Consider the following 12,786-nt stretch of genomic DNA (forward strand, 5'->3'; position numbering starts at 1 on the left):
CTCATTGTATGTAATTTGCCTTACAAATTGTGTTGATTTTAACTGTTCCATTAGATATTTAATTTTTTGCTTTTTTAGGGATTACAATCAATATCATACATCATATCAATTGAGCTTTTCGCCTGTAAATATCGAACGACATTTACGCTAGTCAATGCATTATTCTGGGGTATTGGTGTTATGATTCTTGCTCTTATATCCTTTGTGTTGCAAGATTGGAGAAATATCCATTTATTTACAACTGCCTGTGTGTTGGTACAATTACCTTTGATCTGGTTAGTATTGGTGTAGTAAATGTTTGCCCATTGCTTTTTTTTGACGTCATAAACATGGGGATAATACGATAATGAAGTTTTCAAACACGTGACGAAACCAATTTAACTCATAGTGAGTTTTAAGGTCATCAAACAGTTTGCAGTTTTATGCAACTTGCAAAGGAAAATTTCATTGAATTAAAAATGCACGATTTTAATGACATGTATGCTACATGGCTTAAGATCAGCCACATCGTAATTCGTACACACGATGTCTGTGGGGATTTACTGGGAACCTTGCATACACACGATGTCTGTGTGGATTTACTGGGAACCTTGCATACACACGATGTCTGTGTGGATTTACTGGGAACCTTGCATACTCGTTGTGTTCTTACAACCTTTTGCAACTATAATCTTTGTATTGCTAACTGCAAGAAAAAATTTAGAGAAAAATTATCGTCATAATACTTTACCAAGCAATTACAACGCACGGTTTGCAATGCAAACGAACGATCCTCCGACATAAAACCGCGATAATTTTTTCTATAGGTTTTTACCGGAGTCCTTTCGTTGGTTGCTTACACAAAATAAAGTTGACGATGCAAAGGCTGTTGTTGAAAGGATAACAAAGTTTAACAAATTGAGTTTTCCTCGTGAGTTATTCGACGACATCGCTCATTCCATAAATATTAACAAAGATGACTTGTGTTCCAAGAAAGCTTACACGTTTTTTGATCTGTTGAAATCACGTGAGCTGAGAAAGCGATTGGCGATAGCAGTTTTTGTCTGGTAGGTTTTCTGAGACAAGTCTTCCATTTATCTATATACAGTTCGGTGGTATCACCATATCACTTTATCTAGTGACGTCAGAGAAAAATAACGCGGGCACAAAAATAACCCCAGTCTCCATCTTTATACCATATGGTGGTTTTGATGACATGTAGTCATCTTGATGAGGATAAAGACATCTCCTTAAATTTTTTTATGTCGTTTAGGAATTCCATTATGCTTGCTTATTATGGCCTGACACTTGAGAATTCAAAACTTGCTGGAAATAAATATCTTAATTTCTTTATTGGAGGCGCTTTGGAGGTCGTCATTTTCGTTATAATAATGCTCATCCTTGACAGGTATCTATGAAATACTTAGTATAGTCAGGATGTAATGGAGTATCGAGAATTTGTGTGGAGGAGGACACAGTGGGTAATGGGTGGTTTTCATGGGCATGTAAAGAAATTTATTACCGTTTTAACTCTGTGAAAATAGCGTTCTTTAAAGATCATGGGGCACAAACAAATGGAAAACTTTATTTGTTAAAAAGGCAACGCGAAGTCTGATTGGGACTTTTTACTCAAGATAAATTTGTGTTATTATTTTTCATCGTGTAGATGGGGTCGTAAAAACATTGCAAGCCCTTTATTGGTTTTTGCTGGTATAGCGTGTTTGGCTTCTGCCGTTCTACGAAATAACAATGGTAAATATTTTGTCCAAGTTAACTTACACCGCATTCTTATTTTGTTTCTTATCCGAAGAATTTTCTCCCTTTAAGAGTCTCTTGATTCCCTGCGAACATCCCTATCTCTGTTTGGACGGATGTGTTTAGCTGGAGACGTAGCTGTCATGCTTATTTATACAGCCGAGCTGTTTCCAACAGTTGTAAGGTATAATTTCGAACATTGTTTTGTATATGTGTATTGACATTTCATTGCTTTATTAATTACTTTTTTTAAAAATCTTTTCAGAAGTGTTGGTTTCGGTTTTTGTATGTTTGGTGCAAGGGTTGGCTATATTTTAGCTCCACAAATCAACCTGATTGTTAGTATAACCTGCATATAATACATAGAACTAAATACTTTTATTCCTTGACGATATCTTTATTTGTGTCCATTTTCATGATGTTTTTAGGGCAGCTACACGTATGAATCGGTGCCTTATGTTATTTTTGGAAGTTTTGCTCTCCTTGCTGGGCTGTCCCTGAGAGCAATGCCAGAGACTCTGAATGTTAAACTTCCTGAAACTATTGAAGAAGTACACAAAAAGACAGAGTCAAACAAAGTAGCAGGATCTTCTCTCACAATAATGTCGAAGACAGAAAATGTTGAACTTCCTGACTCTACTGAAAGAGAGGTCAAGACAAACTCAAGAAATGTGGCAGGATCTTCTCTTACAGTGATGCCAGGGACAGTGAATGTTGAACTTCCTGACTCTACTGAAAGAGAGGTCAAGACAAACTCAAGAAATGTGGCAGGATCTTCTCTCACAGTGATGCCAGGGACAGTGAATGTTGAACTTCCTGACTCTACTGAAAGAGAGGTCAAGACAAACTCAAGAAATGTGACAGGATCTTCTTTAACAGTGATATCAGAGACAGTGAATGTTGAACTTCCTGAAACTATTAAAGAAAAGGACAAGACAAACTCAAGCAATGTAGCATGAAGACTAGAGGAAGACAAACAATACAAAGCAATAAAACCATAAAGATATAAATAAGTTTCTGCAAAGACTATTCACCAGGATTTGATGATCGCTGGAGTGTAGTTGGGGATTCTTGCGTATTCATGGAAATAATCGGAGGAACTCTATTCAAAATAATCGTATGATAGGAATATAGGATGCATTAGATTTACAAGGAATCTCGCGTATGATTGCTTGACATGAACGTAGAACGTTTACACACGAACGTGAAACGTTGAAATACCAACACAAAAATTGATTGAATTCAAATATTTAGGATCATGATGTGCATATGATGTACAAAGTGATTTAAAAAACTTTAACTGTATGTGTAGTTTGCATAGGAGACAATTCAAATTTGCATACCATTGCTTTTGGTAATGTATTTTTTTTTTGCTTTTTTTAACAAATAGTATTTAAATATAATCATATTTTATTGTAACATGGTTTGATTTTCATACCGTGCATGCATTTATTATACATGAAACAGTCGACGAACGAGTTATGTGATTATGATGAATATTCTAGTTTATTTCACGAGTAGAACTCTTTATAAACAAATAGATAAATTTCGAAAGCCAAAGATCCCGTTTACGGTCCAACGTTCCGATGGGAGAAGACGCCCCCCCTCTAAAACGAAGCGCCACTTAATAGGGGAGGTAGATGTCAATAGCAAGCTTCCGTCCATCAGACACCTGAGAAAGACGAAGGGCTAAACTCACTGCACGCTGGAAGAGAGCCGTCTGCGACTAAATCTGGGATCCTAGAGCACTACTATGGCACGCCAAACAGACACCCGGCCATTGAGTTCTAATAAATTACCTGGTGGAGAAACGGGGGCCTGGAACCAGTTGTCAAAAACATGGATGCCACCAGGTTAGCACTATTTTCCACCCAGCAAACCGCCCTTTACTTTACACAATCGGAAATAAATTAAAGATGGCGGCTAATGGGAAAGAACCAAAAGCTAAAAGGAAACCATGCATGCACTGGTGCTAGGTCGTTTTGAGATGGCGAGTAATTTTATCTTTTTATAATACAGTTTTTAATATCAACATATGAAAATATTTAGAGATAAATGTTGCAGTATAAATTTTCATGCAACCACCTTAAGTTATAAACTTATAATCCAGGCTGGAAAATGTCGTTTTTCGACGATTGTGTAAAATATTATATAAAATATTATATTGTGTAAAATATTAGATTGCGTAAAATATTATATTGTGTAAAATATTATATTTCAAAGTAAAGGGCGGTTTGCTGGGTGGAAAATAGTGCTAACCATGCCACCAGGAAATGCTCAATGTTAAATCCATAACGTATTTGATTGAAAAGTATACTTTCGCGTTTTGTGGAATGCATATATATTAATGAAAAGAAAATCTACGGTGAAGAAACCTTTGCTGTTGTAATACAAATTCTATTTTAATCAAAAATATCACAGAGCATGCAGACGACATACACGACGGGTGTATGTCTTCAAGCTTATTACAAGTTTACAACTATCTTCATTAATTAAATTGACGTAAACTTAAGGCATAAGAAAGCATTGGCTTGGTCCTACGGCAATTCAGTGCACCTCACAATGAATTGACAAACATATCGTCCTTTTTCATGATAAAAGATTTTTGTTTAAAGATGAATTTGTGCTTATGGCGGTATAAATATTGATAGGTTTCCAAACATTTAAACCATTAAACTTACAACTTTTTGTTTTGACTTAGGCAAAGATTTTTTTTTAAAAAGTCAACTAATGTCGAGGGAAAAGAGTTTGGCCTTTGGATAAATTTAAAATCTCGTTTTGGACTTCTAAGTTCCTTTTCATTAAATTGCAGTGTCATAAAGAATAATGATAGCTATGCTTGAAAACTTCCACTCTAAGCTTCCACTTGAAAAAACTAAGATCATGAGGAAAAACAAGCATTAAAGTGACGAAGAATTTATAGCTACTTTCTTTTAATGTCATATACTTTGTATAGATATCTATATTCGGAGAACGGTAACCAATGCCTAGCACAGCAGCTTCTTGGACATCCTTTTATCTCTCCAAATCCCATGTCGCACGGTTTAAGCAGTGACATCACTTCAGATGAGGTTGACGCTGAAAACGATCACTGGAGAAATCAAATTTGCTGTGATGATGGAGATGAGTTTCCTAATTTGATGACTATTTCTTTTGGCTACGCTGCGAGAAATTCAAGAGTTTGGAATGAATTTGAGGTGTTGCAAATGCTTGGGAAAAGGAGGATTTGTTTCAGTTGTGAAGGTAACTTTTTATTACATACATCGTTTAAATAGACGATATTTTGGTCATGTGAAAGAAATTTTGTACATTATTCGGAAATGTTTTATATACGCTTAGGTACGTAATAAATTGGACGGCCTCTATGCAATCAAAAGAATTCCTTTGAATCCCAAAAATGTGCTGTTAATCGCTAAATTACTTGAGAAGTTAAGTTACTTTGTAAACGGAATCGCGAAATATTGTGATGTTAAAAGAACTTCATTATCCTTAATGAATTAAAACTTTATAACACAAGTGTTGAAAATACTTATTATATTAATCCTAACACGGTTTTTAAATATGCACATGAAAAACATGTGACTTGGACGAGATTTGAACTCGCACCTTCGGGATACCAGTCCGCACATGTTTTTCATGAGCATATTTAAAAACCGTTTTAGGATTAATATATTATATATATACTCTGATGATAGCTTTGGAACAAGTGTTGAAAACGGAGTGCAATTTGGACGATACAAATGGCTTGGCTTGTTAAATGTCATCATGGTAAAACTTTATTTATTTTAACATTAAATATGACGATAGGAGAGTATTTAATCCGGAACAAACCATGGAAGAAACAGTTGGGTGATTCTATCGTGTATCTTATCGTACATGGCAAAATAAAACCAATCAATTACATTTTCTGACCAATAGCAACCCCAAGCCGGTAGATCACGTTATTGCGAAGTGGCCCTGCCGTTTTTTGTTTATATGGCTACGTGATGTTATCCAATATGATGCTGTTTTGCTGACGCAAGAAAATACACGTAATTGCAATTTTCCTGATTTTTTCATCGAGCTAAGGTTACCCGTGCAAGTCAGGCGAGTCGACTTTATCGAGATATAAATTTCACGAGTACTTTTCATCGATATATCCTGAAAAGAAGCATCGTTTTGGATCTTTTCATTTTGGCAACTTTTCTTCATTTCCTTAGATCAAGTCACTGGATCAAATCACTCGAAACAGACGTCCATATAAAGGCAGTGACAAAGTTTCTTGGCTGTGCTGTTCACAGCAGGCTAGGTATGTATTCAGAAATCTTTCTGTCTGATTTTGCACTAAGCTAAACGAATAGTTATAGCTGAAAAATTATTAAAGTTTTTACAGTAACACTAATAGCGGGAGTATGCATATAAAAGTTTAGTATGTGTATGTATAACATGTATACTCTTTGTATGTAAGAATTTTAATAGAGAAATTGCCACGATTAAACTTTGATCTATTTAAAAAATTCTTTTCAAATAAGCATGAACGTTTCCAGTCTGTTTATTTACATATGTGATGAAAAGATTTTGGTTTTCATTCACTGTGAAATGAATAGACTTCTAAAGAAATAAAGAATGCTACATTGATCTGAAATTGGAAAAATCTTCATCAATCTGGCTACGTCACTGCACTCTAGATTTTGCCTCTACTGGATGCATGCAGTATTTGATGCATATAAGTGGAAAAAGGCATATGACAACTATGTTTCTGCAAACAAAAAGTAATTCTCGCTAACGAAAGTTAAAAAACTCGTTTCATTAAACTCTTCATCATTGAACACATCCGCTTGGTTAGATATTTTCTCTTCAATGGTTAAATTTTGTGACTGATGTTTACCATGATCATTGAAGTTTACTTGTAGTTTACTAAAGTTTAGGTCTTTTGTTATTCAATGCGTACAAAATATTGACTGTCTGCTTAATGCACAAGTTTTTTGATGTTAAGCTGTTATGAATGTATGTTTGCTATTGTGAAATACGCTTTTCAAGGCAATTTACAGATTTGGAACTACTGCTAGGTCTTTTGGGCCGGTTGCACGAAGCCTGGATAGCAATATCCACTTAATTGTATTTTTTCAAACTTGTATAAAAAAAGGGTTATATTTTCTTTAAGATAGTGTAATTCTAGAAGCAATATTGTATTTCATTGATTGTTCAGATCAAATCGTAGATTTACCCCTTTCAGTTTGAAGGGCTCATAAATATTGTAATCATTGGATAGCGCTATTCGGCCTTCGTGAAACTTGCCCCAGATCAGTGAATAAACCATCGTATTTCGCACTATTTGCAAACACGTCTTTTCATGCGCACTTTCCTTACGCGATAATTAGAGCCACTTTTTGTACATTTTGTCGGATCTCAAAAAAAGGATCGTGTGAACGCTTTTAATGTGAGCATCCGACAGGTTGGATCCGTCAGTCTCAAAAATCGGATAGAAATAGAACTTGCTTTATTTTCATCCGACAACGTCAAAGGAAGCCGACTAGGCTAAAGCTTTTTACCCTTTATACTTCCCAAATTTGAGCTAAAGCGAGAAATAAGATTTGAAAAAGACTTGAAAACAAGTATAAAAATACGCAAATATATCGATAAATGTTCTAAATAGAATAAATGACTGCTTTCATGACTATAATTTTCTAAAAGAATATAATCGTCAACAAAACTATCGAAACGTCTGAACAAGCAACCTAAACAATCGTATCGTTGAACAGGACTTTAAACTGTTGAGTGCGAAATAAATGATGAAAAAGTTCCAGTCTTAGGTAAATTTTTGTTTCACAATTTCTCGAATTAAGATGTTTCAAAATAGTGTAAATGGTCCAAGTTGGTCCGTATTTTTAACCCGTATTCTTGGTATCGTCAGCTGTTGTTATATCTTTAAATTTTGCACATGGCAATGATGCGGCCTCGAGGTTAGGGTTTCTTCCGAAGATTGGATTACGGTCAGTGACTGAGTGACGTATTGAATTAAACCATGACGCTCAAGTGATCTCCAGATGCCTTAGGTTACTGATTTGATTTTATTAAAGTCTTAACCGGTTTTTGCTGCTGACGAACAAAAGGAGAAATATAATCTTTCAAGTTTTATTATGGTGAGGCAATGCGCTAGACTGTTGACTATTTAAATATATCGAAATTGATTTGACTTGTTTCAGTTGTTGAATTTACACGCTCTTATTGTATGAAATTCAAACGGATAATGTGTTCAATTATCTCATATATCTTTGTATTTCTAACGACTCTGATTATACTCTAGTAGAAAGTGTTAGACGCGCTCAGACGTTGAATTCACAATTGACGCATTCAATTCAAAAGTTAATGACTTCGGAGTTTTTATTGATTCATATTTTTAATGATTTCGATTCTTTCCCTCTTAGCATCAATGACATTGTATTGGCTTACATGCCAGGATATAATTTGATAATCACCATCAATTTTACTTTGTTTCGATGTTTCGATTACTGGTTGATTACAATACATATAGTTTTGATGACAATATCACCGTAGTCAAACTGTGTCTCTTTAGCGCTACCTGTTGAATTGATAAGAAGTTACTTGACGTTGTCTTTGTCAAACGATTTCACGTTGTAAAGGTTTTGCATATGTAAACGATTACTTTAGTGTAAATGCTTTCAAAATGCAAGAATAACATGATGTATATAAGTAAGTAACACTAAAATTTAACACATTTTCATCAACATATATGTTTATTCCATCAAGGACACTGTTAGAAGACTCTCTGGATAGGATCTACCTTTGAACAACATAATGAAAACCGTTGAAGATTTAACAAATGCCATTGGATCACCGGGACGTTTTCAGATCATGCTGTGTGCTATACTCTCGTGTTCCTATCTATTCACTTGCTTCGGTCATCTGGGAATGGCTTTTTATGCCGCCAAAACTGATCATCACTGTTTTCTCCCAAACTCCTCGACGACAAGCATCAAATACTCCATACCAAATGTAAGTTATGAATTTATTTTCCTGTTTTATGGAAACGCCCATCACAACCAGTTTGCGGTGTGTATTTTCACAACGTTCAATTAGTTTATAATTAGTGGTTTAGAAAATACTTTTAAAAAAGCGTCCCACAAAAAGATCTTTGGCTTAATTTCAAACGAATATTAGATTCAGTTTAGTCGCGGCGATTGAAAACATCTTATATACGTATTTAACAGATGAGATGATAAAACAGTAGTTGATCTTACTGCTTGGAAATATCGTTATTACTTTAATTTTTCTGCCTAAGGACAGATTGAAGACTGGATCAACACATATATTTAACGGTGATGTGAGGATTTGTTTGAATTATACAAACGTTTATCTCTATTAAAACCCTCATATCTATTAGCTTTCCCTTAGAGCCACTAAAATCTAGTGAAAGAAGAATTTATTGATTGTTTACGGTATAATTTGCGCGGAGCTATTTTGCACCTATGGCAAGCTTGTTAATTAACTATACACTTTGCTATATTTTATGTATATGTTGTGATAAGGATGGTAAAAATGGCAAAGATCAATGTCATCTTTCATATGGGTTAATAAAACCAAGAAAACATCCTGTCTTTTTGGTTGGACGTATAATCTTCATGGGAAAGAAAAACCATCATTTCAGAGGTAATTTATAGCTTCTTCCGTCTGAAAATGCAGATCATTAAATAAGTTTAGTCGATGTAAATTAATCCTTCCGGAGAAAGGCGAAGATGGTTGTCCTTCCTTCAACAAGCAATTGCCTTCATTAACTCAATACTTCATGAAATACCTTTTATGTTTGCATTTTTTTTAGTGGAATCTTGTTTGCGACAACATGTACAAAAGCAACGTTGCCACTGTGCTGTATTTTTGTGGAGTGATGTTGGGAACAATTGTCATCGTATCAATTATTTCCATATATCAATATTCACAAGCATGCGCAGTACATGAACGACACGTGCAGCATATTGTAATCAGTTTCATTCTTTAAGGGATTACAACTGACTGCGTACACGATGATTGTAGAGCTGTTATCAAGTAAATATCGTTCATCCTTGATACTTCCAACGACATCCATATCTTGGGGTGTTGGCGTCATGATACTAGCTTTGATTTCATACATCTTACAAGATTGGAAGGCCATTCAATTGTTTACAACGCTGTGTACCTTGGTGCATTTACCACTCATTTGGTTGGTCCTTTTTAAACTTTTGCTAAATTATGAGAAAGAACGTTTTGGATGAAATCCCAAAGTTTCTCTTCCAATATGATTCAAAACCTAATGTTCCATCCTGGAAGTCTTTTTTTTCATTCTCCAAATCGAAAATTCGGCACTTTCCAACAGTGGCGAAGACTGCCCAATTATTTACTCATGCTATGTAAATTTTTATGTTTTTCCTCACTCTATAAACAATAGATTTCTTAAAGAATTGAATAATGATAATGACCTAAAATTTCCATTGTTTCACCAAAACTTGCTGGCTGGCTTCGCTAGCGATGTCCAAATCTATTGCTCGTGGTTTAAAACTTTTGTTCTATGATCCAATGCCTTTTTGCTGATGTCCAATATCAATTTTCACTTTATAAAGTGCTCAACAAATCGTTACATTTACACTGTTTAGGTTTATGCCTGAGTCGTTTCGTTGGCTTCTTGTTCGAAGGCGTTTTGACGAAGCCAACGGTGTGGTGGAAAAAATCTGTGAATTCAACAAGTTAGAGTTTCCAAGTAAAACATTTGATAATGTACTGCAATCAAGCTGCAAAAAAATCAATGATCTTGAAGAAGAGCCCAGCAAAAGAATATACACAATCATGGACATATTTAAATCACCTGAACTCAGAAAACGTTGGGGAATTAGTCTGTTTGTTTGGTATGTTTATTGTAATTTGTCAAAAAACATCTTTGTCTTTATACTATTATCTGTTTGATATTACTTCAATCACACGGCTGAACTCAGTTATCCAAGTCCGGGCTTTAAAAATTATCCTCAAATTTTACCTAGGATCTCCATGTCATTGTCATATTATGGTTTGATTCTGAACAGTTCAAAACTTGCTGGAAATAAATATCTTAATTTCTTCATTGGAGGTATTTTTGAAGTCATCATTGGCGTCATGACGATCTTTGCGATTAACAGGTAAATAGTCATCTTAAGATGTGATTCCTTACGCCAGTTTGAAACTCTTTTTTAATCAATTCTTCCTTTAAGCTGCCTTCGCTTTGCTTAGTAGTGGAGACTTTGTCTCTTTCCTGTGATTTGACGTAGTATTTTTCTTTGAAGTTGATCAAACATTTTTTTAAAAAATTCGTCTGTCTATTTCCCCATTTCATGTGAGGGATTGTACTTTCTTCCTTAAGAAAAAGTTGAATCATGATAATGTATTTCAATGGTCGGTTTGTTTTACATTAGAATTAAGCGTTTAGGCAAAAAATGATTAACTTTTCGAATCGAGTATTTTTACCAGCCATAACTACGTTAATCAAATACAAACCTTGCTTGATTAGGTCGGTATTGTTTCTTTTATTTTTGTTTATTATGGGACGAAAGACTTCATTTGAAACTAACAAAAATAGCGTCACGAGTTGATTTTTAATAGCGCAGCGTTATCTCCACAGGTTCGGTCGTAAAAAGCCTGCGTTCTTGTATTTTATCATTGGTGGAATAACCTGCATTACTGCCTCTGTTTTACCGAAGAACGATGGTAAAAATTGGCAAATTGCTTCATTCATTCGTGAAAATATTCTTCAGCAATCTTTTGTATTTCAGAATCTTTAGATGCAGTGAAGACATTTTGTCGTTGTTTGGAAGAACGTGTTTAGGTGGTGATTTTGCCATTATGTTTATTTACACGTCAGAGTTGTTTCCCACCGTCATCAGGTATGAAAATTGATGAATTTTTGTACAACTGACCCAATAGACGGCACGAGGTTAACTAGTTGTTGTAAAGAAAACATTCAGTCAATAATGATGAATTGTTTGCATCGTTATTGTGATGTTATTAGCAATGATGTTGCATTGACGTCACAATGATGTTGTCTTGACGTCACAATGATGTTGTCTTGACGTCACAATGATGGTGTCTTGACGTCACAATGATGTTCTATTGATGATGCAATAATGTTACCGGGCTGTTATGATGAAGTTACGATGTTGTAGTGACGTCACAATGATGTCATGTTGATGTCACCATGCTATTACCATGATGATGATGTTGTATGTTTTCATGATGATGTCATGTTGATGTCACCATGATCTTACACCGTTATTTCTCTTTATCGTAGAAATATTGGTCTTGGCGCAGGAGTATTTGGTGCTAGGATTGGTAATATTTTAGCACCGCAAATCACTCTTCTGGTAAATATTTTGTACTTTGTCAAAATTTTTATTTTTTTACAAAAGAATTTTCAAAGCGATTATTTTTTAGTTCTGAGTACGTTTCGTTACGCAATCTTATTTTTAGGGAATGTACACCAACGATTCTGTGATTTTAGTTATATTTGGAGTGACGACACTTATTTCTGCTGGTTTGCTCATGATGTTACCTGAAACATTAAACAAGAAAATCCCCGAGACGATTGAAGAAGTGTCTTTGAGCAAGGCACGTACCGACCAAAATGTCCGTCGAGGAGACATCAAGATTGAAGCATAAAGAACTATGAACGCAAATGATTTAATGTTACAACTTTAAACTTGTTGGTGGGATGTTGATTTTTTAATAATAAAACAATCGATGATTGATCAGAGAAGAGTCTATGTTGTTTCATAAATTAATTGAACTAAATTAGAGCTTTTGTTTGTCTTTCGCACTATTTGGGGAAAATTATGTCGATATGGCCAATCTGGGAAACACTTGCATTACTTCAGAGATTTCATATGTAAGACCACACAGTCAGACACAGAAAGAAAGACGTTCTTTTGACGTCGTAGCTTAGAATTGGAGAAATGACAACACCGTTGTTTTTGCTACACTTAGCCTGAAGTGCAGCAGACTTTTCCTCTATAGGCACATGAAGCAATGGCAGGTCGAAACCAAGTTGTTGGCGGT

General features: G+C 34.9%; 3 protein-coding genes and 1 long non-coding RNA gene across 6 annotated transcripts in view; 3 read left to right on the plus strand and 1 right to left on the minus strand.

Annotated features, from left to right (window-relative positions):
• LOC124439622 (organic cation transporter protein-like) overlaps positions 1-3,153 on the plus strand; it is a 43,956-nt gene extending 40,803 nt beyond the window's left edge. For both annotated transcript variants that reach the window (XM_046989903.1, XM_046989905.1), the window contains 7 exons: positions 79-275; positions 807-1,046; positions 1,253-1,387; positions 1,646-1,731; positions 1,807-1,918; positions 2,000-2,072; positions 2,163-3,153. In XM_046989903.1, the coding sequence (XP_046845859.1) occupies positions 79-275; positions 807-1,046; positions 1,253-1,387; positions 1,646-1,731; positions 1,807-1,918; positions 2,000-2,072; positions 2,163-2,693 (1,374 nt within the window). In that variant the 3' untranslated portion in view covers positions 2,694-3,153. The remainder of the gene's footprint in view (positions 1-78; positions 276-806; positions 1,047-1,252; positions 1,388-1,645; positions 1,732-1,806; positions 1,919-1,999; positions 2,073-2,162) is intronic.
• A 2,601-nt stretch (positions 3,154-5,754) lies between these two features.
• LOC124439308 lies at positions 5,755-9,690 on the plus strand. The gene is made up of 4 exons (XM_046989532.1): positions 5,755-6,022; positions 8,485-8,730; positions 9,264-9,384; positions 9,554-9,690. The coding sequence occupies exons 2-4, from the start codon at positions 8,533-8,535 to the stop codon at positions 9,688-9,690; spliced, it is 456 nt and encodes a 151-aa protein (XP_046845488.1). The 5' UTR covers positions 5,755-6,022; positions 8,485-8,532.
• A 507-nt stretch (positions 9,691-10,197) lies between these two features.
• LOC124439629 lies at positions 10,198-10,897 on the minus strand. The gene is made up of 2 exons (XR_006946393.1): positions 10,739-10,897; positions 10,198-10,436 (listed from the first exon to the last, which is right to left on the minus strand). It is a non-coding gene; the product is annotated as an uncharacterized LOC124439629 (long non-coding RNA).
• A 392-nt stretch (positions 10,898-11,289) lies between these two features.
• LOC124439627 (organic cation transporter protein-like) lies at positions 11,290-12,484 on the plus strand. Of its 2 annotated transcripts, XM_046989915.1 has the most exons (4): positions 11,297-11,442; positions 11,508-11,618; positions 12,023-12,095; positions 12,202-12,484. In XM_046989915.1, the coding sequence occupies exons 2-4, from the start codon at positions 11,578-11,580 to the stop codon at positions 12,388-12,390; spliced, it is 303 nt and encodes a 100-aa protein (XP_046845871.1). In that variant the 5' UTR covers positions 11,297-11,442; positions 11,508-11,577; the 3' UTR covers positions 12,391-12,484. The 2 variants fall into 2 exon arrangements, with proteins under 2 accessions (XP_046845870.1, XP_046845871.1); XM_046989914.1 differs by having other exon boundaries at positions 11,290-11,618.
• The last annotated feature ends 302 nt before the right edge of the window (positions 12,485-12,786 follow it).

This window comes from Xenia sp. Carnegie-2017, unplaced genomic scaffold, assembly GCF_021976095.1.
Source record: "Xenia sp. Carnegie-2017 unplaced genomic scaffold, XeniaSp_v1 HiC_scaffold_19, whole genome shotgun sequence".
Taxonomy (NCBI): domain Eukaryota; kingdom Metazoa; phylum Cnidaria; class Anthozoa; order Malacalcyonacea; family Xeniidae; genus Xenia; species Xenia sp. Carnegie-2017.